Here is a 25,660-nt window from a genome sequence, read left to right on the forward strand (position 1 = left end):
CTGTAACGTACGTGCAGTGGGCCTGCGTGTGCCACTTGGCTGGGTGTATATGTAGGGGAACTTTTCTGAATGAAGCTTAGTTGCGAGTAACGCCTGTTTTGTGCATTTGTGTTTCGTCTTTGTCCTGTTCAGATTCGCGCTACCCAGTATTGAAGAATATAAGCACTACATATCAGCTTACCGCGTCTGGTGATGGTAACACCCATGTTGCTGTTGGTATCGCTACGCAACTGTAAATAACTGGTTGTATAATGCATATGCGACTCATCAGCATATGAGTGTGTGTTACCACTTCCACATTTATCTAGCGTCATTCCTTAACCTTTCGTTCAATGTGAAAAATTACGCCGCAGTCACCATCCCGCGCATTCTTCGCATAACATCGACTCGCACGGTACGTGGGATCTGCCGAATTTTTTTTTCCTTCTTTCCTCTGTGTGACAAACACCTACCCTACTGACCCTAAACGTGGTTATGGCAGACACAAGCTGTCTATCATCCTGTGAGGTGAAAATGCAGTTGGCATGAAATGCTCAAGATGACTTTACCGCGAGAAGTATCACTTTTACAGGAGCTTCATTATGCAACTTGTCAAGCGAGTGCGCGGCGCCGCATGGCACTCTTGGGGATCAAAAGCACGGCCAAGGCATTTGAAAGTGGACACTGTACTTGCTCACTACAGGCTGTGTTCACGATTTGACAGTGCAGTACATTCAGGAAAAGAGGAATGTCTTAAACAACAGGGTATCCACCTATATAAACATGCATCTTCACAACAGGGAACAATCTTCTGTATCACTTGGCATGGAAGTACACTGCGAAAAGCTTACTGAACTTCTCCGCCTAATAAACAGCTGACTGTAGCCATAGCCTCGTGCATTTTTTAATGACTAGAGGTGCTGAAAACTGGTGGCCACTTGAAAATGCGCGACTTTCCCACAAGTAAATTTGTGAAGGCAGCGTACTGAGCTATACTCCAGCATGTGTTACGCATAAATCTAGGAGCGGCAGCTGCGCACAGCAGAGAGACTCTCGACAGAGCTACGTTTTCTGGGAATGTGGCACAGCCGCAACGGACCCGTCATTCAGACTCATGCCTGTCGGGGGTGACTTGGCAGGCATTGTAACAAACACAGGAAGCGGTGCTGCAGTTCAACAGACAACATACACATCCATGCTGAACAAGGAGGTGGTTATGCAAGGCCGTTGGTATAGAAAGAGTGAATGGCTGACTAGCGTTTGAAAGTTTCACTTGCTTCCGGGCACGAATGTAGGCAGCATGTGTTCAGACTAGAAGCTTTGTAGTAAGGACACTACGGCCATTAACCTTGAAGGTGATTGAAGGGTTAAAACTGCGGCTTCATAAAAATCTACGAGAGGTGAGTCTTAAACATGCTAATTAATTCGCCTGTCTTGGGAATGATGAAATACACAGCTTTCAAATTGGCCTTTATGGGCTTGCACACTGCATACCTGCAGATAGGCTTAAATTTTTCACTGAGTACAAATTTGGGCTCCTTCTAAGGTTTTACAAGCATTGCATCAAGTTTTGCAAAATACAAGTTCCATGCACAACATTGTTTCACTTGTCATTCTTTGAACTTTTCGTTGGAAGTGTTCTAGTGACAAAAAGATGCAACAGGGTACTTCCTTCAATTTAGATTGTGTATACAAGTGTCCAAGGCAGCTACAATCAACAACAGTGACGCCCTTGAACAAGTTCATATTATTTGGGAACAGTCTGTTGCATGTGGATCTGTACTGTTCCAAGTTCACCGCTGCCTATGTCGAGTCTAAGGGCAAATAATCATCCAAGATTTGTGTATGTGTCCTTCAAGGGGCTTGCATTCAGAGCAGTGTTGAAGGAAAGAAGTAGGTGCAGCTATTAGGGGCATGCCCAGAAATATTCTCCTGGGGACGTGGGGTGTGACCCCCCCCCCCCTTTATGTAAGTTTGGGCATGTGCTTGTATGCGTGCCTGCATATATACATACAAATAGTGAAAATTTCAGTTGGGTTTGAACCCTTGCCCCCAACACTCCCTCGGCTATGCCAGTGGCAGCTACCTCCCCACCTTTAGTTATCCCCATGATGACCCGTCTGCGGTGGGGTACAACTTCAGAAGTCTGCAGCATTTCCTCCTCAAAGGCGAATGCACACAAGCTTGCACGAATAGGCGCACACACCGGACTGACATCATGAGCTGGGCGGCCGATGTGTTCCCCGCCTTCGGGGAACATTAATTGCCGAGTGCATGAGCGGGACTATTTCTTTAGTCGCGGAGGCAATCAACTGCCGCGCTTCGGTCGTCTGGGCCGGGCCCCTATGGACTTCTTAAGTTGAGAGTTCTTAAGTTCTTATGGACTATAGCCTATTCAAAGATTGTTGGGCTCCAGATGAAAAAAGTTCCATTTCCAGCTGGAAAGATTTCCGGTTCGATAATTCAGCTATATAACACTATAATTCAGCTCGAAGTCGATGAATATCTAGCTCGAATTTCAGCCGGGAACTGTCAAAGTTCCAGCTGTATAATCATCCACTTCGAGGTGGGTTATTGAAGTGTAAGTCTTTCCAGCTGGAAAGATTTCCGGTTCAAGAATCCTGCTGGAAATTGGAACTTTTTTTTCGTCCGGTGCCTTTACCTCTTCGTTTATGTATCTCATCTTCCTTAGTTTCCGAAGCTTGCTCTCAATCGCTAATCGGCCATTATCTCCCCAATCGGGATCATTCAGCTGCGCAAGGCTAAGTGAGACACAAAGTGGTACACAACAGATGCAAGACACTAGGGCGTCACTCAGAGTACGGCGCTGGCTCGGCTACAGTTGTATGCCGGGAGTGATTTCGCGTATCCCTCACTCGGTATAGTCCGGCCATCACGGGGGATACGTCAGCGGCACTTTGCTGGAAGAGGCAAGGGCGGCCAATAGGAAGTGAAGCAGCAACCACGAGGAGGCGTGGCCTCGAAGACGGGGCGGCGCCGCGTTGCAGCCGTCGTTGTTGCACGTCAAGATGCAACCGCGCAGAACGTCGTCCCCGTACCGGAAGACGCCGCACGAATTGTCCATGGTCTCCAGGGAGCAGATCCTGATCACCAGCTCGATGTTGGTGTCCACTGAAGAATCGGGCAGCATCAAAGAAGGCCGTTAGAAAATAACTGGCGTGCCGCGTACGCACGGTACAAGCAGCGTTGATTACAGGTTCTTGTTGTACAGACGTCCTTCACTGACGGCACTCGCAACTGCTGGGCACCCCCGGCCCTTGCACTGTCGATCAGTGCATGCTGTCGTGAAAGCTGGCTTCTCCACAATAAGGAGCTTAGCGTGGAGGAGCCCACTTCACAGGTGGCCAAGAACGGCAAGGCGAACTGAGAGGGCAGAGAGTTGGGCTAGTACCACTGGCTGAATTGAGGCATAACGAAATAGTGCACAAAAAGACATAGAACACACACACGCAAAAATAAAGAAAATAGCACACAAAAAGCGGATTTCGGAGGCCGCGTAGAAAGAAGCGCGTGGTTGCGATCTGGTCCGTCGGTGCCTTAACCATCCCAGCTGTTCACAATTGCTGAAATAACTCTATTCTCATTAATTATCATTGCAGGTAATTGACCCTCATCATAAGTAAAGTTATGCTCCGGTATTATATGTATTCAATATATCTGTTAAACCAGAAGCATCGATTTCTATTTCCAGAATACTTTCTGAGTATTCCGAAAACCAAAAGTGCTCGACCGGAAGCGTTTAGAAAAGAAACAAAAGTGTGAGCATGTGCTTGTGCCACCAAAAAAAAAAAAAATTGCTGGTAGCGATCTTAGTATATATACATCTAATTCGGTTGTGGTCGACAGAAGCGATCATGTATGTTTTTGTTACAAACAAATGGTATATGCTTTGCCGTCCATAATTTAACGCAGAACTATCTCCGTGCAGTCATCATGTTGCTGTCATACATGCTTATCATTTACGCTCGACGAAGAAGAAATGGATGAGCGTGTCCATCACTCAATTCTCGGCCAATCCCCCACAATGGGTGTGAGCCACAGATAGGTGAACAAGAACAAGCACTCACTGGTCCTGCCGACTACCTTGACGCAGAAGTGTGCCGGGAACCGTCCCACGTGACCGTCCTTAGGCACGGTGCAGTCGACCACGTAGCGCGCATGCGCCGGGTGGAACGGGTCGTGGCAGTTTGGGTTGGTGCCGTTCACGCTGCTGCACGTGTAGCAGTTGATGGCCGACGCTGCACGGAACAAAAAAATCAACTGTCAGTGATTACACTCCTGCGCCAACTGCGCCAAAGTGCGCCATATTGTATTTACTGCGCCATCCTGATAATATCGACGAAAATTGCGCCAAACTGCGCCAAAGTCTCGGGTTTGGGGGCGTCTATCACCGGCAATCGCACGGCCGGCGCGTCAGAACATGTGCAGCTTGATCTTGGGGCTGCCAAAGTCGCAACCATGGACCAAGAATTATTCCGCTGAATAAGTAGCGCTCGCGCGTGCGTCCCGAGTAAGCCACGATGCCATGCACGGTGCCGACGCAGCTTCTGTTCTGCAAGTCGGCTCGACAGCAAAACGCGCTCTCCGCAGAGGCTCGTGACGTCTAGGCCTATCGGTAGCGAGAAAGTGCGACGGCGATTCATCGGCGGACGTCGTCTGTTGTAGAAACGCTGCTGATAGCTCGTTTCAAGCGTCGCACGGCACGTAAGGAAAACAATGTTCAGTAATAACTGCATGTGTGCTGTTAAAATGTCTGTCACTTCTGTTTCCGGACATCGCGGAATGAAATCTGGGATCGCTAGCAGTAGATATATGGGACAATATCGAATTTTCCTTGCTTCGCGTCTATGGAAGCGCACGCGAACGGTGGAAACGCGTTCACATGCACTTTTCCTCAGATATACTTTATCCATGGATCTTCATTCGGAAGAGCTTTTTCGTAATTGCTTATACCAGCACGTCCGATCTCATTAATGAAAGCATATCTCCTGGTCGGAGCAGCCGCAAATGCGCAGCTGTCAGTAGCGGGCCCGTCGCTGACGGCCCACAGTGAAGCGGCTACCCCATGTTACACGTCCGCCCCTCGCTTTCGGGGGTCAATAGCTGACGGTTAAAAAAACTCAGTTTCGCTTAAGGGCGAAGCAATGAATGCGATACCAACAAATTGTATTGTTGAACGAAGTAAGGCTAGCAGCTAACTCTTTTGGATCCGATCTCGCGTAACTCAACAAAGCACTGGTTTAAGGGAATATGGCCGCTCCAGGAACAGAAGCGTTTTCTTGCTCTGAGTTCTCTAAACACGAAGCGTTGAGAGCACAGCATGTTTACGAGCCGTCTCCTGATGCCTCGAGATAGCGCGCGCGCAAGCGACTGCGCCCTTCGAACGATGCGGTCCCCTCACCCCCTTCCGCTCCCCTGGCGTCCTTTCATGCTCCTTACGAAAGACGGAAAGCCTCAGATGCTTTAACAAACACGAAAATTGACCGTCGGCGGCCTCAGTCGATTGATGCAAAATATAATCATGTGATGGCGTCATCATCACGTCATAGATCGTCAAAACTTGTGACGTCATCATGGCGTCATATATCGTGATGTCACGTGATGCCGCCATCACATGACATCGTCACTTTACACTGCTTCCGTGATCGGCGCGCCGATCATGGAGCTAGCGCAAAACCAGGTGAGGTGCAGAAAGCTTGCAGACAAGGAGGGGGAGGATCAACCCGTCGATCGAGAATAAAAAGAACCTGGCTTTCGCCTTGGAGTTTCCTTAAGGGAAGGCATTAGGGATAGTTTGGCTCTTTGGCATTGAGGCACTGCTGTACATCGCGGCGTTTGTCTACAATGCCTGCTGATAACCACGTAGGTGTATTTAGAGTGTTATTTCATAAAGTGCAATTTTATTGATCCGGTATTCTGTTTATTTGCGAGTGTCGAAAATAATCGCCGAAGAGGTTAATCCAGAACACTCAACTGCATGAGCCTTTTTTTTTTTGCGAGTGAAATATGGAGTTCTCCTGAGATGATTTTTTCCATGAGATTTGCAATGAATCGAAATATTTCTAGCCTTCATACCCCATAGTCATATTCCGGTGCTTGAATGTTATTGCAATATGCTTCTGTAGTGCACTCCAGGATGTAAAATTCGCTGCTCCAGAGTGCTCCCAGATGCAAAATTATCTGCTCCAGAGTGCTCTAAGATGAAAATTTTGCTGCTCCGAAGTGCTCCAAAACGGAAATTTTGTTGCTCCAAAAATTGCTCCAAATCGGAAGTCCTCGGTAGCATCACTGAACTGTAGTCGTAAACAGTTAGAAGTCCGCGGCATTTCTTCCGCAAAGGCGCATGCAGAGAAGCCTGCACCGATGGGCGCTCACTCCAGACTAGAGGTGTGCGCCGCCGCGCCGCCTGTTTTTGGACACGCCGCTCGCGCCGCCGCCGAAATCCCAAGAGAGGTCACGCCGCCGCCGCGCAATAATTGCGGCGCGCCGCCGTTAGTCTTTTCTTTTGATTCGAATGGGGAACCTCGAAATAAAATACAGCATTTCGCCGGAGGAGCTCTTCTCGATGTGTCCATGTAATGAACTGTCCATTTTAGCTGCCGCTGAATAGCGGAAGCTCGGCGAGAAGCGCGCCCCCTGTTTCCGGTTCTTGCTCTGTAGCGCCATCATGACATCACTAGAGTGTACTAGAACTTTTGAGTGGCGCGACCGAAACGCTCTCCCCTTGCTTTCCCATCCCCAACTTGCGGCGAAAGTAGCGGCGGCGCTGCCATCGCCCAATCTTCCCACTTGGCTTGCTCGGCGGCATGGCCGGCATCTCTCTTTTGGTCGCGAAATGTAAAAAAAACAGCGTTTAAACATTGTTACGCGCCAGGTTGCACAAATGGACATCCGCGTGTGCAACAAAGTCTCAAGTTATCCCTTTTTAAGGCCCCGAATGACGAAGAACAACGACTCCTTTGGGAGCGGAACCTCCATCGGCTTGACAAACCGCTTGACGCCGATTGTGCTGTGTGCGAATTACATTTCGAACCGCATTTCATTGTGAGAGACTACGTGCATATTATCAATTTTGCTGAAGCTACTTACATGCAGAGATTGCCTATGCATACCTTATTACAAGCCGCTTAAGCGAAGATAAAATTGAAAACCTCTTCGGTATTGTCAGGCTGTCATCTGAATGCAATGCTCATCCCACTCCGCAACAATTTCTCACGACCATTAATTGTCTAAGCTGTTATAATCTTGCCAAGAGTGTTGCTGGATCACACGTTTCAGAGGGGGTTGTAAGCTCGCTTTTCACTGTCGCAGACAAGCCTGCTAACTTGTATAAGCAGCAGCAACTGATTGACTTGTTGCTTGATGAAGGATACTTGGAAGGTGCTGAAGGTTCGCTTCATAGAAGCTCTTTGACTGCACCAGACCACCCATACGTCAATCAGCATAGCGACTCCAGGCGTACGTACTATGTGGCAGGCTATGTTGCTAGAACATGTGTGCTCCAAAGTGCAGTGCATGCATGAATGAGCTTCTGCTGCCTTCATGAGATGGCCAGTCCCTAAATGGTGCTGTTTTCACAAAATCTTGTGATTTCGGTGTTCTTCTGTACCCTTCACAGAAAGCTTTTGTTTTTATTAGTGAACTTGAAGAAATTTTCACTGGCTGTTTTAGTACGAGTGACTTACACAAAGACAGCATCTTGGATGTCTTGGCAGTAATCAACAGGAGAAGCATTTTGGGGGTGTTGGCTGCAACGAACATTGCAAGCCATTGACTGCTCAGCTGATCCGTTTTTATGTGGTCACACGTATGCATGTTTATGTGAAGGGTTTAACACGTCGCGGGATGAGAAACAAAGCGCACAGCAGTACCTGAAATTGAGTAGGTTATAATTGCTACAGTGGCGTAAAAAGGATGTCATTTTTCGTGCATATTTTATTGCACTCCTAATTTTTTTAAGGTACACCAAGAAGAAAAACAATTTTTCCGAGAAGAGGCTTGTAAGTGAGAGAACGTGCAAATTCTGACGCGATATCTCAAAATAAAACTTTGATTTTGAATCTTTTTGTATTAATAAGCCTGTGATGGTAAATTTAGCAGCATTATGGGTGTCGGAGCACAATTAATCGATCTAAGCCGATTCACGGTTCCACCTTAATGTCCCTTCAAACGACTATGCAACCATAACATATTTTTTTATTTAAATGTATTTTGGAAAAACAAAACACTGTCTTTGTGTTTTCTTTGTTTTATGTTATTTTTGTATCCTGGCTCTATAATTTTGTTTTTTACAATTTGCTAATTCGCAAATGTATTGTTTCATAAATATGCAAACTTTGTATTTTTGTGTTTCAATGATTATTATCATTACAGTTACGACTCTGCTTTGCAGTGGTGCTGCGTTTTTTAAACTCTCAAAATCTTCCATGACTATGTTTCACTGAAAGCCTTCTTCTGCAGTATTACGTATTTGAATTTTTGTGGGTCCTACAACAATGAATCTAATCCCATATTTCAAAATCAAAGGGAGGTTTGGAAAAACTCTGCTGTTCTTCAAACAATGTCAATAAAGCCTGCTTTTTTGTCGTGTGTGCACGCAGCCACAAGCAACGCGCCCTTTGATTCCAGCTTTAGTGTTTTACATGGAACGGGCCAAGAGTTCTTCGTTTTGTGGGCAGCATACTCATTTTTTTTTCGGGGAGATGGGGGAGGGGGGGGGGGGGGAGGGGGGGCTTCTGTTGTGTACCAGCCAGCTGGTTTCTCATTTAATTGTACACTGTAAAACATGGCAAAAAAAAAAAACGCGCTCCTTATACTGTATAATGTGCTATGCTGCTTCAGTGCGGTCAGCAGCAACTTCAATAACAATAATGTCAAATAATATTTATTTGCATTAATATTTATGAAAGAGAGGAAGTATAAGAATAAGAAAAAAGCGGGAGATCATCTTGGCCGGCACACTATAGGCGCGACGGAGAGGCACCAACACGTACGCGGAACGCCTGCCAGCCATCCGCCCGGGAAGATTGGTCGACGCCAGCGCCACCGCATCATTCCACGCTGAAACGCCCGCTCCCAAGCAGCCACTCGCGCCACTCAAAAGCTTCTAGTACACTCTAACATCACGAAGCTTTCAAACACTCTCGACACAAATGATAGGGATGGAATGCGCTTCAATGCAACGAACGCAACCCTCAGAGATCCGATTTTCGGTGCATATGTCTTTTGATCGTGTTATCCATCGATTTAGGTTTAATGCGGCCGCTCGTCTAACGCAGCTGTAAGCTCAGTACGCGTTCCCTGCATCGTTCTCAAACATCGGGGGCACATTCATATGCATATTCAGACTTGAAAAGTTCCTGTTTCTGTGCATTTCGCCCACTCACTTCTTACGCTAGGAATGTGCTGGCGGGTTCAGTGCGGCGACGTGGTCAAGAGCGAGGTGACATCATGGCTCACCGCTTTTTCGAATCACTAAATGCGTTCTGCCGAAATGGATTGTGGATATCTCTTTTGGATGAACGCACCGAGAATAGCTCCCCAGAAGTTGTAGTATCTTTTTATTCTCCAAAAATATCACGAGTATTGAAGCAAGGTGTGGGAGCGGGCTAGCGCTTGTCCTCGTCGTTTCTTTGTCCGCTGTGCTCGTTTTGCACTAAAGTTTTAGCATTATGGAATACCAACTAGCCCGCTCCCACACCTTGCTTCAGTATATTTCTAGTTCATCGGCCTCTGTTAATTGTGTTAACCTTCACCATAGCGCTTGTCCTCGTCATTTCTTTGTCCGCTGTGCTCGTTTTGCGCTAAAGTTTTAGCATCACGAGTATTGCCTGGCCTTAACGCTGTCGCGTCCTCCTGCCTTAAAGGGCGACGACCCAACTTGCTGGATAGCATATTCTTGACGTCTTGGACCTAGTACACTGTGCATAAATAAATAAAACTGATAAGTAATATATATATATCTCGGTGCGTTAGTACACTTTTTCCTTTCATTCTTACTTGAGTAAATCGATAAATCAATACACAAGTAAAGAGAATGGCAAACTTACAATATAGCTGACCTAGTTGGTAGGTATTCATGTTAAGAAGACGTGATGTGGAAACACGGACATAAGAGAAAAGTCGAGAGAATGAACAGCTATCTCTCACGTAGACCACTACTCTCTCTTGATTGATAGGTATGGCCTCTTGCGTGGAAATGCGCAGATAAATATTAACGCGATAGCGTTAAAGAGCTCGTATCGCAGAAATTCCGCCGTCGGCGTCGGCGCCGTTGGTTGTGAGCGAAAAATCATCATCTTGCCCGTGACCGAAAAATCGAAAAAGCTGCAAATAAAATAAATAATAAAAATGTTCGGTCCGAGTGAGAATCGAACCCAGGCCGTCTGCGTGGCAAGCAAGTGTTCTACCCCACAGCCACGCCTCTGCTTGGAGTTGCACTGAAGGTAACTTTCATGCTTCCCAAAATTACACGTCCTGTTTACAGGTGTCACAGTACGAGATGTAATATCGCAGTAATATTGCGTGGTACAAGCGTACATTGCCGTCGAGCGTCACACCATGTCAATATCATAACGACTTGGTGGTTTAAAGACAGCCACCCATTACAAAAGGCAGACAGATTACTGCATTCCCTTAAGACCACGTAGTGGGTGCATCGCAACTTCGAAAAAGTTTCTCGCGCATAATTGCTCCTGGTTTAAAGCATGCTACCCATTACATAAGGCACACACCTTAGTGCGCGCATTCTCTTAAACACTCGTAGTGTTCGAAGTGCGCACATGGGGCAGGATATCGCTATCGCGTTCAACTCTTCAAGGCGAAGCTTAAGTGTACCCCAATTTTTGTCTCTACCTTAGGTTTCGCCGCTGTGTGATTTTTCAGCTGTTAGCGGCGTTTCTGATGTCTTGACTACTCTCCTGTGTCCGTGTTTGCGTCGCCCTGTTTTTATAAAGAGCCCCTAAGAGCCTCTGAAAATACAAGAAAAAACAAAAACAACGAGCGCGTTATTCTCTCTTGGCGTTTCTTGTCTTTTGGTGTACTTCGTGATGCCCGAACAGTGATTCACGTGACTTCATCAGGGTACATACTCTCGACTGGTCCATATACGAGAAATAACAGTCGTGAATTGTCTCCCACACTGTTGCAGCCGCCCACCCGCTCTTGCTTCTCTCGCACGACGATCGTGCGCGATTAACTGATTTCGCTCCATTTTGTGCGTTTGCGACCGCGCATGCAGAGATAACAGACTGAAGCAGACAAGCGCGAAATCATGATAGGTTCAACGCTTAGTGCTGACATTGTACGCGTGCTTTACGAAGAAATATGCGAGCAGATGTCCCCTGTAAGAAGGGTGTTGTATGCGAGAACGAAATCAAAGGAAAAGGCGCCGGATTATATGATTCTTCCAACGGACGCACACTTTAGAGCGGAGGCGATGCAGCTTTCCAGGAAAAGGGCGAGCCCGCTTCGACGGTTTTTGTATATTTTTTATTGCGTTAGCAATTGTATGGACACTCAGGACAGGTTTTCACCGTCGCCATCATGTTCCGTGTAAACTCTAAATCGATAACATCGCTCCGCGCATTGTATGTTGTACCCGCGAGTAAAAGCTCACGAGCGTTGGCAAGGAACATGGCTAAAGCAGAGATGAAACAAGCTGGCCATCTCCGTCACACGGTATTACATCAACCCGCGTGCGAGGCCTACCGTGGATTGCTCCTCAAGCACAAGGAAACGCCCTGCCCGTCATTTGCTGGGCGAAGGAGCAGGAAGGGATGTCTGGGGAGAGGGACTGCGTAACTCGAACAGCAACTGTGAACTTTGACTATAAGGGCGCGGTCGAGAGCGCTGGCACGCGCGCTATTTCGGCAGATATCCCCCAGCGAACGGCTTGTATACCTTCGACGCCCTGTGAGCACTGTGATCCAACTGCTTCGCGCTCGGACCACTGATACGACAAACTGACCGAAAGCCGCTTCTCTCCCGGGAGCGGCCGTATTTACATACACCAGCGTTTTGTAGAGTTAAGTGGGATCGGATCAAAAAGAGCTGCTAGCTCTCGTTCATGTAACATTACGGCGTGTACTCATCGCATTCACTACTTCGCCCCCCCCCCCCCCCCCCCCCCCCGCACGCCGCGCCGCCGCCCGTCCGATGAACCCCGCGCCGTTCACGCGCCGCCGCCGGAGGTGGAAACACCGGCGCGCCGCCGATTTTGGGTCCGGCGCACATGTCTACTCCAGACTGACGTCATGAGCCGGACGGCCCCTCCTTCGGAGAACGTTGCCGAGTGCACGAGTGGGACTGTTTCTTTCATCGCGGAGGCGACCGGCTGCAGCACTTCATTCGTCTTGGAAGCTCTCCGGACTGCTTAAGTTGTATCTGACTCTACATTGTTATCCGCCTTGATTCAAATTTACTCACTTCCTGTCACGGGAAGTTCAGTCTGACGTAACAAAGCGAACGCGCATCCTGCGCGGCCAGGCGCGGTCAGTTTCGATATCGCCATTAAAATTCGATTATCAAATTTCAAATTACTCGCATATTTTGTTATTTGGGTCATTCCACGCCAACGGAACCTTAGCGCTCGACCGCAAGACGCGTGTGATGTTTTCGGAATGCTCGAAACTATGGCTCGTAAAACGCGCTGTCAAAAAAATTGTTCATCCTAAATTCGGTTATAGTAAAAAAATTTTCCTAAAGAACGATCGTAGGCATTCGCGAAATTTTACGCTTTCGGGAGTTTTCTACGCTACCTTAAATATGGACAAGATGCTCCACATTGGAGATTCTTTAGTAGAAAGATAACATTGAGTGAAATTTCATACTTTATATTAACTTATTGTTAGTAAGTTCTACTGTAGGCAAAAAAAAAAATGAGGTGTATACGGCGTCAAATGGATGTGTACTGCTGGCGACAAAGCTGCAGAAAAAAAAAGAGAATTTTTGCACTTGTTTAGTGGTAAATTTAACAAGTGTCCGGCGTATAACAATATCTGGTATACGTACCGCACGTTTTGTTTTAGCTACGTCTAACCTTACTAAATGAGACCAGGCAACATGCGAGTTCCGGCGGTATGCAGGGACTACGAAAGTGCTTGTGGGCGATGGTGTTCACTTTGGGGACCCTGAAGAACTTTCAACGCAGGTTAGTGTGCAGGCAGGCAAGGTGTTATTTCAGAAATGGGGGCTTGCGAATCTTGGCGTGTAGGTGCCTGAAGCATCTTTCTTTCTTTCTTTCTTTCTTTCTTTCTTTCTTTCTTTCTTTCTTTCTTTCTTTCTTTCTTTCTTTCTTTCTTTCTTTCTTTCTTTCTTTCTTTCTTTCTTTCTTTCTTTCTTTCTTTCGCGTTGCGCAATGCTCCCTCCCAACTCTTTCCTTTCTCCATGCCGGGTGTTGGGCCTCCACGCGCGTGTTTAGCAGCGCAACACTTGCATTTTTGCTACAGGCAACGTCGGCCATGCGTTCATATACAGGCAACAATGAAACGTGGCGACGTGAAAATGGCAAGTCACATCGATACATGGTCAGATAACCGTATCAGAAACGGCCGATCGCCGGCAAGCCCACGATCAAGAGAGCATCACTTATTCGGAAACGGCGCGTACACAACCACGCATGTGACCGGCGTACCTTCGAGGACCGCGTTTACGCTTGCCGGTGCCGGGTTTTTCGCGTCGAAGGCCGAAATCTGCGAGTTGAAAAAGCTTCGACGAAAGAGCGAGCTCAGTTTGCCTTATATGCCTGCAAACTTTTTCATTTCTTCGCGCCACAAACCTTGCCGTACTTGGCTGCGCTTCATATATCGTCTGGTATCCATTCCTTGCTCCGGCTGACCATCGGTTATCTGTCCCATGCGCAATACGTAATCCTCGCAGGACCATTTGTTTTTCCTAACGTCAATTAGCTAGGATATCGGACCCTATAGGCTGTTATCTGATCCACTTTGCTGTCTTCCTATCTCGCGACGTTACGCTAATCATTTTTCGCTGCCTGCTCAGTGCCAGACACTTAATGAACGTGCATCGGTTTCGATCACCCGTTTAACCTGACTGACCTACCCGACGGGCAGCCTCGCCGCCATCGATATATGCAGAAAAGGCACTCTCGTTCATCGAGTCCCGTTCAATGTGCCCCATATCTGGATCGAACACCGCGAACCCTTTCTCCGTCATTCTGCACGGACCATTAATCACTCCCAGCGAGGCCGCGCGGTATAACGCGTGCGTCGAGAACGCAACAAACAAAGCAGCGGGCGTTTCAAAAGACGGTTAGCATATAATCGTTATATACGCACATCTGGCTGCCATGCATGCCGCCGCTGCACGTTACAATAGCCGGCACCACATAATCGTTACACGTATACGTCTGGCTGTCATGCCGCCGCTGGCATGTTACATTAGCCGGCTGTCACAGCAGCGAGCGCTGACCCTCTTCGCGTCTGTTTATGTACAACACTCTCGGATCGTGTATAATATATATACAAATACACACGACGCTTCGGAAGCGTCCTTGTAAGCAGCCTGTGGCTGCAGTTGCCACGCCTATTCGCCATTCGCCTTTCAAGGTGAATGTCCAAAAGCGTTTGTAACCATACATAAAAGAGTACGGTTAAAACAGGTGCTGATATAATGCGACTAATAAAGCGCGTGATAACGGATGGTACCTCAAGAAGCATGCAAACATTATCCGAAAATGTTTTGAACCTATCGCACGCAAAATTAAAAAGACTTACTGCGCCGCAGTGGCGCAAGTGCGAAGAAACGAAAGTCTCACCTCGATAGTCTGGCCTTGTAATAAAACTCGTGTACATTAATTGACACGAGATGGCGAGTTGGGCCAGTTCGTAAAAGTTCGTTATGAATTATTTGTTTGAAACTTCGCACCCAAGACGCGGCCATCTTGTTGCAAAGTGAGCGCTGTTCTGTGCACTTTCATTGTCCGCGTCTTCGGTGCGCTTCAATCTAATAATTCATAATGATCGTAAGCATTCGTTCAGAGTATATTTGGGTGAAGTATATGACGAAGGCTGCACATAGCCCTAATTACTTCCTGGTTAAAGCAGCGATGTACAGTCGCGCTCAATATGACTTGCAACACGGGAGCTTGTGGCCTCACGAGTTTAAAGATTTCGCATTCCGTCCACTAGCCCTTATTTCTACAACTAAACGCTGTTCTCTCACTGGGGGATGTTCCCAAATAAGAAAATAATACTCAGGTACAGAAATGAAGCAAGTTGAATCCGTACGCAATCATTAAACTCGTGAGGCCACGCGCTCCCGTGTTGCAAGTCATATTGAGCACGACTGTACAACAACGGCTCAGCGTATGGTTCGCCTGGTGCCGGGTCGGCTGACGCAATCCGTCTAGGCGATTGCCTAATTACTCATTCGCGGAATCTCTATAAGCTCGTATTCATTAAGTGTCCGGCCATTCCGCCTCGGTGGTACGGTGCTCGCCTGCTGATCCGAAAGGTAACGGGTTCGATGCCGGCCGCGGCGGTCGCATTTCGATAGAGGCCAAATGCTAGAGGCCCGTGTACTGTGCGATGTCAGTGCACGTTAAGGAACACCAGATGGTCTAACTTTCCGGAGCCCTCCACTACGGCGTCTCACATAATCATATCGTGGTTTTGGCACGTAAAGCCCCACAAATTATTAATGGGCCGCGCGGTGTGACGCGACCAGGGAAACCGCCTCTTGCATAGACTTTTCGGAAATAAAGTCGACATGCCCACCTTAGCAGCTTAGCAGGTAAGGCGTCACATGCTAAGCTTCAAGGTGCGGGTTCTATTCCCGCCCACAACGGCCACATTTAGATTAAGGCGAAATGCGAGAACACCCGTGTATACAGTGCTCACGGATTGGAACGCGTCATCTTTTTCTTTGTTAGTATACCGATGGCTATTGCCAATTACTCGATATAACAGCGTCATGTCGCTACAAATATGGCCGCTCAAGGTAATGTTGGCTTTGATGTAAGTGTAAGAGTAAAAAATACGCTTATACGATACGAACTTGAGATGCTGGAAACGAAAGTACGTGCATTACTTAGCCCTACATTTTCGCGTTTCAATCGTGTCATTGTATACTTAGATTGGTGCGTGCTAAAGGTGGCCAAATTTAATCCTGAGTCCCCTACTACGGCATACCTCGCAATGATATCGTAGTTTTGGCACGTAAAGCTCAAGGGCGGTGCCAGGGAGGGGGGGGGGGCATGGGGCGATGCAGACGCCCCCCCCCCCCCCCCCCCCAAATAAAAAGCAGACAGTCAAAGCACAACGCATAAGTTTCCCGCCTCGGGGCGCCGCCCCTGCATGGTAAAATTTCAGAACGTTTAAATAAGATCGCCGCGATTATTAGGTTGCGTTACGAATTTGGAGCAGCGCGCATCAGATTCTGTGAAGGTTGAACCTCGGCGCAGGGAAAACACGGACACCCATTTACACGGCATAGCGCATGCGCAGAGTCCACGTATATATACGTGCCCTCAATTTGCGTCATTTAATGACGAAGGATACGAGTAGCGTAGAAAACAACACTGAGAAGGCTGCTGACTAAAACAAAACGAAAAAAATGAAGAGAGCGCGTATACGTCATGCCGGTCGTTATATAGGGACAGACGGGGCGGGAACCAATATTCGTGACGCAAATTGGGCGGGGCTGATGCGCTAACGCTGAAGTTTGCACTGAGAGGCCTCTGGCGCGTTATTGAACTTCTTTCAATGACGACTGCCTGTTTGTCGAGTTCTGATCCGGCACGGCCGTAACGACGCCGCGATCAGGGTCTGGTATAATTGCCCCCGAACGGACCATGTTGTTTGTGAGTCGAACGACGGGCCTCGAATCAACAAACCGGCACTGACTCGTTACGATCGTCTGTTGGTTGCCCTTGCGATGACCGCATTATCTCAGTCTCTTTCAATACCCACGCGACAAGCAACTGAAATAAGATTCAATAAACTGAAACTGACAAAAAAATAAGGATCCAATTCCAGCAGAATGAAATTCAGGTTGATGATGTGTTTCGTAAGCGACATAGCTTGCTCGTTACGCATGAGACGCTGCCACATATCGTAACGGAACTTGCAAATAGCGATAAACCCTTAATCAGCATAACGACCTGCTTAGCTTTGTACCCCCTCCCCCACCCCCTTCCAACACACACACTTTTTGTAACAATGTAGAAAGACGGGCGAGTTGGAATCGATGCTTACTCGAAATAGCCAGCGCGGAAACAAAGGAACACACGGCGAAAGACACAGGACGAGCGCTGTCTTAACTGAAAATTTATTGAGCAAAGGCGAACACACGAACCAAACAAACAAACACCATGCGTACGCATGATTCTATGTGACGCGGAAACATTTGCTGAGCATGTTTACCTCGCAATCTAACGAACAGAGGGAAGGTCATGATGCACAATCCTCACGCCGTAGTTGTCCGCCGCCGCCGGTGTCCGTAACCACTATCGCTCAAAATAAGACAAAAATTCCAGGATGGAACGAGGTTCGAACCTGGGCCCTCTGCGTGGGAGCCCAGTATTCAACCTCTGAGCCATGCTGGTGCTTGAAACTGCTTTGCAAAAAGGTCCTATACAGGCTTCATGTCGGGAAGGAACCACATTAACATATGCAATATAGCGTGGTAGAAGAGTAAAATAAACACCAAGCGGTCGCACAACGCGAATTCTGTAATCAGGCGTCACACAATGCGAATTGCGCAACGAGAAGGTTGTTGTATGCTTCCAACCCATTACAAAGGGCTCCGCCATAATTCTTCATCGTCATCAGGCACAGCATCAACAAAGTGCGCATAATGCCTTACATGCGTTTAGCAGGTACCACGGCTCTCCGTAGAATGACGAAAAATGGCATTGCCTGCTTCCCTACTTCTCAAAAATTACAATGATTTATAGCGTAGTCGGTTCCTCGCAAGTGCACTTGTATTAGTTGCCAGGGAAGCCCATAAGCGCATGATCTATTTCCTCGGGGTCTCAGTAAAGTACTTCGCCCCCTCCCCCACCTCTCTCTCCCACGTCAACGTATGTTATACAGCATGGCGGGAGAGGGACATAGCGACCGGGCGTCACCTAATGCAAATTACGTAACTGGTGGGCCGTTTAAAGCTTCTAACCCATTACAAAGGGTTGAGCCATAATTCATCGTCATCAGTCGTCGCGTCAACAAAGTGCACATAATGCTTACAGACGTGTAGCTGGTGCCTCGCTTCTCCGCAGAATGACAGATAATGGCTTAGTAGTGCTTCCGAACTTCACAAAAATTGTGATTTATGGCGTAGTGGGTACCTTGCTGGTGTACTTGTATTAGTAGCCCCAAGAGAGCTTACAACGGTGCTTTAGAAGCGCCGCTCTTCCAGCTTTCGCTGTGACTGTGCTGCGGTTCCAGCGAAGGCCAGGCGTTTTTTTTTAATAAAGAAGCCTCCCGCGAATTCTGCAGCCCTTCTATTTTTGTGCTTCATGATAACGCCAGTACTGTTAAGCAAAGGAATGCGCTCACATGATCTGCAATGACCTGAAATATTCGAGAGGTCGGCGTTCCCTTTAAAGGGCCCCTAAACCACTCCGAGTTCAAAGACGTGAGAGTGTTTTTTTTTTATCTCCTCCTCGCCACTTATTTCTTCATAAAACACGCAGACAATGTCAGCACTAAGCGTGGAGCCTATCAGATTTTCGCGCTTTTCGGCTGAACGCTGTTATCTCCACTTGCGCAGTCGTAAGCACGCTAAACGAAGGGATCAGTTGATCGCGCGCGATAGTCATGCGAGACAATTAGGCAGAATGGGCGTGCGACTGCATGACAAAGCAGGGTAGGAGACAATTCACAACTGATACCCCTCGTATATGGACCAATCGAGAGCTTATTTTCTCATGACGTCACGTGAACAGACTTCTGGCGTCACGAATTGTGCCGAAAAGACGGGAAGCGCCAGGAGAGAATAACGCGCTCGTTCTTAGTATTTTCACAGGTTTTTTTATGGGCCTTTACGATGTTTTTGTGCTGACGGAATTGTGCACTGACGCAGTTGCCTGACTGTCCGCGATGTACGCATTTCCGCTGGAGAGGAATTTTACAGACGATGCCGACGGTGCAAGAAACGAAGGGTTTGTAATGCTTCACTGAGCAATTGACAACCACTGTTCTCAATAGCCTTCATCTCAATTGCAGCACATGCTTTTCCCCCTTTTTGGTTAGAGGAAGGAAGGACGTCCACGCTGAAACTTCTGCCTATTTTCTTAACCCCATCCGATAGCCGATGTACACCTTTGAGCAAACGTATACGGACCACGGGAGCGCGTGGTGCGAATGCTTTTGCTCACAGGTGTGCATAGGCATGGCAGCACGATTTCCACTCTTGTTTGCAGCGCTGCACATGCCTAAATTGTGGCGGATCGCATCCGCGGACAAAACGACACGAGAACAATTTTCGGCGCCCCTCGCCACCGCCGATGCCTGTTTCAGAAGCGTCGCGATACTCGGCGGCGGCACTTCCTACCAATCGTTGTGCCCCTTTGTCACGTGACGTAGAGACGACGCTAGCGCTGTTATCAGCAGTGAGGGACGGATGCTTGTCGTTCGCTCGGAAGAGCGCCAATGTGCACGTGGTGTGCGAATGGGCGCGAGAACGACGTGAAGCCGCTGTCCAAGAACGTGCAGCCGTTGGCTTCGCTCGCTTCCAACTTCACAGTAGTGGAAGGGCCGTTAACTTTGTTTAGGTCGTTAGTTTCCACAGGACGACATTTACATTTCTTGAGTAGTCTCTCAGATGCGGACACGAGCACATATGCTGGGGTATACTCTGCGTGTTTTTAGGCGAAAAAGAGAGAGAACTTATTTACAGAAAAGCAGAGAGGTCGGCCTGAGCTATAATTTGCTTTGGCCTTCTATTCTACACTGGGGAAGGGGGACAGGGGAGCAAAAGAGTAATGAATGACGATGGAAAGTTACCTGCTGCTTTTCTCTTTTTTGAGGGTGGACTGCAATTCGTAGCGAGAGCACTCGTGATAATTTCATTCTTATGTCATTTATATGGGCACTCGAGGCGAATTCTTGCCGTCGTCGTCATGTTCCGTATAGAATCGAAGTCGATAACATCGGCCCGCGCGTCGTATGTTCTATGTGCGAGCGAAACCCTCCGAAGGCTGCGGCGTGGCTCAAGCAAAGATGAAACGCGCCGGCCGCCTCCGTTGGACTAAGGAGCTTTAAGGGGCGCCGATGGAGGTGGGGAGGGCTACGTCGCTCGGGCAGCAACTGCGAACTTTGATCAAACGGGTGCGGTCGCCCTATCTCGACAGAGGACAGTATACAGCTCCTACTTTGTACTATACGTGCTGTGCTCTGGCCGCTCACTTCGCGTTGAAGCGACAAACAGCACGAAAACCACTTCGCTTTCTTGAGCGGCCGCATTCCCTTACGTCAGCGTTTTGTAGAGCTACGCGAGATCGAATCCGAAAGAAGTTGGCTGCTAACCTTACTTCGTATAGCATTCCAACTTGTAGCTATCGCATTCACTGCCTTGACCTTGCGGGAAAACTGACCCTTCTTTTTCTTTAATTACCAGAAGAATAATTGAGATGTGTTTTCTTGTAACATGTTCTTGTCGTAATACAAGTGTAGATCCAGAAACTGCAAGGAATTATGTTTTGGCAATTTACGAGTGAAATTTAACCCAAAACCCCCTTTTTTTTTTCAAGCATCTCCAAGAGGTTGACATTGCGAAAAGGGACACTCTCCTTCCTAAACTAATACTAAAAAAGAAATCAGCGTAGCGAAAAGCTTTCACTGCTAAACCATGTAGTTCACATTCAGCCAGCCTATCAACCTCGTTAAAAATTTTTTTTCTTTAAATGGATGCCATCCTAGAGCCGATGCAGAACCATGCAGGACCTTTGCACGAAATGGTTCCCTTCTAATGTTACAAAGGTCTCCTTCAAATTGTGTCTCAGAAGCTCTACAAAGGCCTCAGCAGTTGTACTGCTATCAACAGCTTTTACACTTCACAGTGATGCATTCCTTATCTCACTCGCCCTCTGAGCATCATTTTACCCGCTGCCGTGGTCTGGTGGTTATGGTGCTTGACTGATGACGCGAAGGTCGTGGGATCGAACCCCAACCGCGGCGGCCGCATTTAGATGGAGGCGAAATGCTGTGCCCTTGTGCTTAAATTTAGGTGCACGTTACAGAATCTCAGGTGGTGCAAATTTCCGGAGCCCCTCCACTACGGTGTCTCTCAAAATCATATCGTGGATTTGGGACGTAAAACCCTAACAGTTATTATTACTAAGCGTCATTTCCACGCGCAAGCGGACCTCCCCCACACTCGAAGCGGTAATGTGAATGGCCGCAGCCTCGAAAGGCTGCAGATACGGCTTGTCCACACAAGTTTGCCAAGCAGCTGGTCAGAAGACTAAGCTAGCTTGCCGCACCATACAACCTGGCTGCACTTTTGTTGTTCTGAATCAGCTGCTTTGTGATTATGTCGCGTGCTATTGTTTTGCACAAGTTGTAAACCGTTCGCAGCACATCAGGAATGTCGCGGCCGCTGGGATGAGCTGGTCGCATTTGACGCATTATAACTTGTTAGCAACTCAAATAATGCAACGTTTCTTTACGCAGAATGGTAGACGACGTCCTTCACTTCAGAGAGATATTTTTTATTAGAAATTGTCTTTCTGAGAAAACTATTTTTTAAACTTCGGCGTTTTTGGTAAACCGCATACGTTTCAGCGCAGTTTTAAAGTATAACGGTGCGCGCGAAAGCCTAGATAATTACTTGAAAGTAAAGCTCGAATGCCAAAACGAATACATATCGAGTTTTATTATCATCAGTTTAACTTGGCTGCGGGAATAAATTCCTCAAATACAGCTATTTTGTGCCGTTTACCATGTTTGATTTTTTTCCTGAAAAGTCTTTCGACAGAAAAGGGAAATAAAATGCTCAAGACTGAATTTAACTTGCTCTTTGATGGGAAGAAATACTGTGAAATAAGTGCACCGTTTTTTGTTTTTTTTTTTTTGCTTGATGCGCTCAAAGATCATGAATTGCGAAATTGGCGGAAGAGTGTTCTCTGCGGCCATAAAATGCAATTTTTTAGGCGAACAATAAAAGTTTTTTCCGAAACAAAGTTCTAAATCATTGTTCTAAAATCTGCGCCTAATTTCATCAAAATCGAGAATGGCGACCTGGACCTCGTGTTCGTTTTTATCTTACCTACTTTGTAATGTGGGCTTGCTTTGTCTCCAAGTGATCTTTATTATTTTTTTTTATTTCGTGCATACAGCACACGTCTTTGTTTTAAGCAGTGATCGAGATAAGGAAACACCGACGAAAGCGCTTCCGCTGTACGCATACATTTCCATGACTGAGTTGTCGTATTTATTTATTTATTTATTATTTATTTATTTATTTATTTATTTATTTATTTATTTATTTATTCATTTATTTAGAATTCTGTTAGCCTCAAGACGGGGGTGATGACGGGGAGGGATTGACCTGAGTTGATGCTTTCACAACGGCCGTACAAGCTTATCTGTGATACTATATGCAGCTCTTTTCATTACTTCCGTTTTTTTCCATTTTTGCATTATATTTACAGCTCGCAATGTATATGGGTGGCTATTTCTTTCGCAGCATGCTTCCGTCGGTGGAAACTGCTCTTTGGTTCACTTTCGTTCGGTTTATTTCGTTGACTGTTTCACTCAAGATACGATCTCTTGTTGAATATTTCGAATACGTTTTTCGGGTGCTCAATCTCTCGCTCTTGTATGTGTTTTGAACCTCTGTGTCCTAGCTCAGTGCATTGTTACGAATGTTGTTGGCTATATGTGTTTTTGTTTTGACGTGTTCTTTTTTTTTTCGTTATCCGTTTGTCGACTTGAACGATTGTAATGTGTAACTATTAACAATGTACCCACTCCTGCCTTGGTTCTATAAATGCAGCTGGCAGTATCTGATAAATAAAAAAAGTACGTATCAAAATAGCAACGCAGTAAAAAAAAACACCTGAAGAGAATACGATACACGATTAGTAAATACAGGAATGGAAGTACAACGCAAAACATAGCAATAAAAAATCTTTCGTATATAAAAACAGCGCAGTGCAGTTTACCGCGAAATAACACGAAGTAATCCGGATCAGCATTATTGACACGTCCGCCACCAAGTTTGTACGTTGCGTCATGTCGACATAAGTGCTCCTGATTTCACATATAAGCGTCTGACGACAATATTGCACATCGCAGTCACTTTAAACATCTCTCGCTCTCATTCACGAGTGAGGTAAGCTTTGGCCTACAAAACGTGTGCGTGTGTTTTTCGTGCATGCACGCATGGGTGTGTTGTATGCGCGCGCGCGAACAAATAAAAAAATGATTTTTAAGACAGCGCTCTGTGATGCGTTCTTTTTTCATGTATAAATTTACATGTCTCTTCATATAAAGTTGAGTTAAAAGTGTGCGCCTGTCTGTGGTACGTTTGTTCTAGTCTTCGTACATTTTGCGCTGCCTTTTATGTAAGTTTGTATTCTCGATCATTTTTTGTTGTCGTTGCTGTAGCATTCCCTCCGTACACCCTGCAACGCGCGTACAGTGCTGACTATTCCTTTGTTTACCCCATTTCTGAACTCATTCCCTTACACCCATTGTAGAGTCGTAAACCGCGGCCACTTGTAGAATAAAGCCATATTTTCTGACAACACCTCTATTTCGGACTTTCCGCGTATTTTTACGTTTTGGCAGCCACCTTTTAAGAACGAATTACCGCTGGGCGATTCGTCCTTTAGCAGACTCACTCCGAGTTGCTGATTTGATTGCATTGTGCAGGCAATAGGTTACAATGAACGCGCATTACAATACAGTAACTATTGTAACTGTTTATTTGAACTGCCATTTCCCCTTGATTAACTTCCTAGTCGATGTCGAAATGGGTTCTTCTTTCTTTTTTTTTTCTGGAAGACCTTCCAATTCCTTTTCTTTCCTAGCTCTCTCTCTCTCTTGTTTCCCTCTTAATGTGAATATCTGCGCGGATTATTTAATATGTACATGCCGACCAAATCGGCGGCATCGTGAACAACCTGACCGATATGCTCCTCGCGATGTCAGGATATATACTGATATACGCCAGTATCTGCACGATGCAGCTGACAGTACAGAAACAGAACAGAAAAAAAAAAAGCTTTATTGCAATATACGTTGTTATTGATGCCCTGCTGTCGCTGTTAAGTGCCCGAAGGTGCATGCAGCTGATAGAGTGAGCTGATATGAAATTAGCACAAACTTCAACACAGGCTGTACACTTTCTCATCTGCAGGCGCCCGCATATTCGCTGCCGAGGCGCGTATAGGTTAATTGGTCTCCTCGCTCCGAAGGCATCCAAACACCATTTACGAATCGCAACTCGTGTACTGGCCCAGGAGTGAAACTCAGTCGCATATTAGTTTAACGCGAGAAGAAGCGAAGAAGCGTGAAACTGCGAAAAAGCGGCTTACCTTGACGCATGCAGAGGGCTATAATCGCCAGCGATGCGACGGCGTTGATCCGATAAGCCATCGGCGGCGGAGGAGAAGGTTCGCGGAAGCGGTCCGAACCCCCCACCACGAGGTTCAAACCCTGGCGAAACTGAAGCCCTTTTCCTTCTTCTTCAAAATTGTTGCGCGTACGAAGCTCCACTCCTTCCGTCTCCGCCGCTGCAGCCGCTGTCGCAGACGGCGACAGCACGGCAGCTCGCCGCCATGTTTCTGCGTTGATTTCGTTTCGCTCCCTCTTTTTTTCGCCGCCCCCCGATTTAACGCTGTTTATTGGGAATCGCGAGACCCTTGCACACGCTAGGATAGGGACACTCCTCGCGCGTGGAGTCCCCAGGTTCGCAGAAGCTCACGCTTTAGGGAGCGAATGCCGAACCGATAGTTGGGAATGAGCAGAGTGCGGACAATGCGAGTTCGATCCGAACCGTGGCGCGGGATTTTTAAGGCTGTTTGCCGTGCCCATGTTGTTTTCGCTAATGGCGTTAATGTGCATTTTGCTTTGACAGTGTTAGTGGCATACGTGTTTGTGTTCCCGAAGGTATAAAAACAGCTTGGCAGTTCGCAACAGTCCAATGGATGCATACTTCTTCGTGTCCGTTTTATTAAGGCTAGCCTCAAATTAATGGTATTTCATTTAATCTTTAGCTTAAATAGCGCAATTATAACACTTAACTTTTCATTGGTAAAATCCACAGTGTTTAACTACAAAAAATGATGCAATAAGAATTAAAAAAATATTGAATAGAAAAATAAACCGAGTCGCACAAAAAAGAAAAACTTGAGTTTTTGGGTTCTGCATGACAAAACCGTGGCATGATTTTCAGGCACTCAGTAAACCGAGAGACTGTGTCACTGTGGGTTAAATTTGACCGCCGGGGATAATTATCGGTGCATCCAAATCCAAGTTTTCGCTAAACCAATTTCTAGGTGGTGTTGGGTAAACCCGAGAGTACGGGTTCGATTCCCTGCCACTGCTGCCGCATTTCGATGGGGGTGAAATGCAAACAACACCCGTGTACTTTGATTTAGGTGCACGTTAAAGAACCCCAGGTGGTCAAAATTCCCGGAACACCCCACTACGGCGTCTGTCATATAATATCGTGCTTTTGGGACGTGAAA

The 25,660-nt window shown here is 46.9% G+C and overlaps 1 protein-coding gene across 1 annotated transcript; it reads right to left on the minus strand.

Annotated features, from left to right (window-relative positions):
- Window positions 1–419: 419 nt before the first annotated feature.
- Window positions 420–24,769, minus strand: LOC119372496 (uncharacterized). The gene is made up of 3 exons (XM_037642967.2): window positions 24,506–24,769; window positions 4,068–4,238; window positions 420–3,111 (listed from the first exon to the last, which is right to left on the minus strand). Exons 1-3 carry the CDS (start codon window positions 24,564–24,566, stop codon window positions 2,873–2,875), a joined length of 471 nt encoding a protein of 156 aa, XP_037498895.1. The 5' UTR covers window positions 24,567–24,769; the 3' UTR covers window positions 420–2,872.
- Between the last annotated feature and the right edge of the window lie 891 nt (window positions 24,770–25,660).

This window comes from Rhipicephalus sanguineus, chromosome 10, assembly GCF_013339695.2.
Source record: "Rhipicephalus sanguineus isolate Rsan-2018 chromosome 10, BIME_Rsan_1.4, whole genome shotgun sequence".
Taxonomy (NCBI): domain Eukaryota; kingdom Metazoa; phylum Arthropoda; class Arachnida; order Ixodida; family Ixodidae; genus Rhipicephalus; species Rhipicephalus sanguineus.

Coding starts and splice junctions, on each gene's coding strand:
- LOC119372496 (XM_037642967.2), bottom strand. CDS start 24,566: ATGGCTTATCGGATCAACGCCGTCGCATCGCTGGCGATTATAGCCCTC. Junction 4,239..24,505: donor AGCCCTCTGCATGCGTCAAG/GTAAGCCGCTTT, acceptor TGTTCCGTGCAG/CGTCGGCCATCAACTGCTAC. Junction 3,112..4,067: donor CAAGGTAGTCGGCAGGACCA/GTGAGTGCTTGT, acceptor CCGATTCTTCAG/TGGACACCAACATCGAGCTG.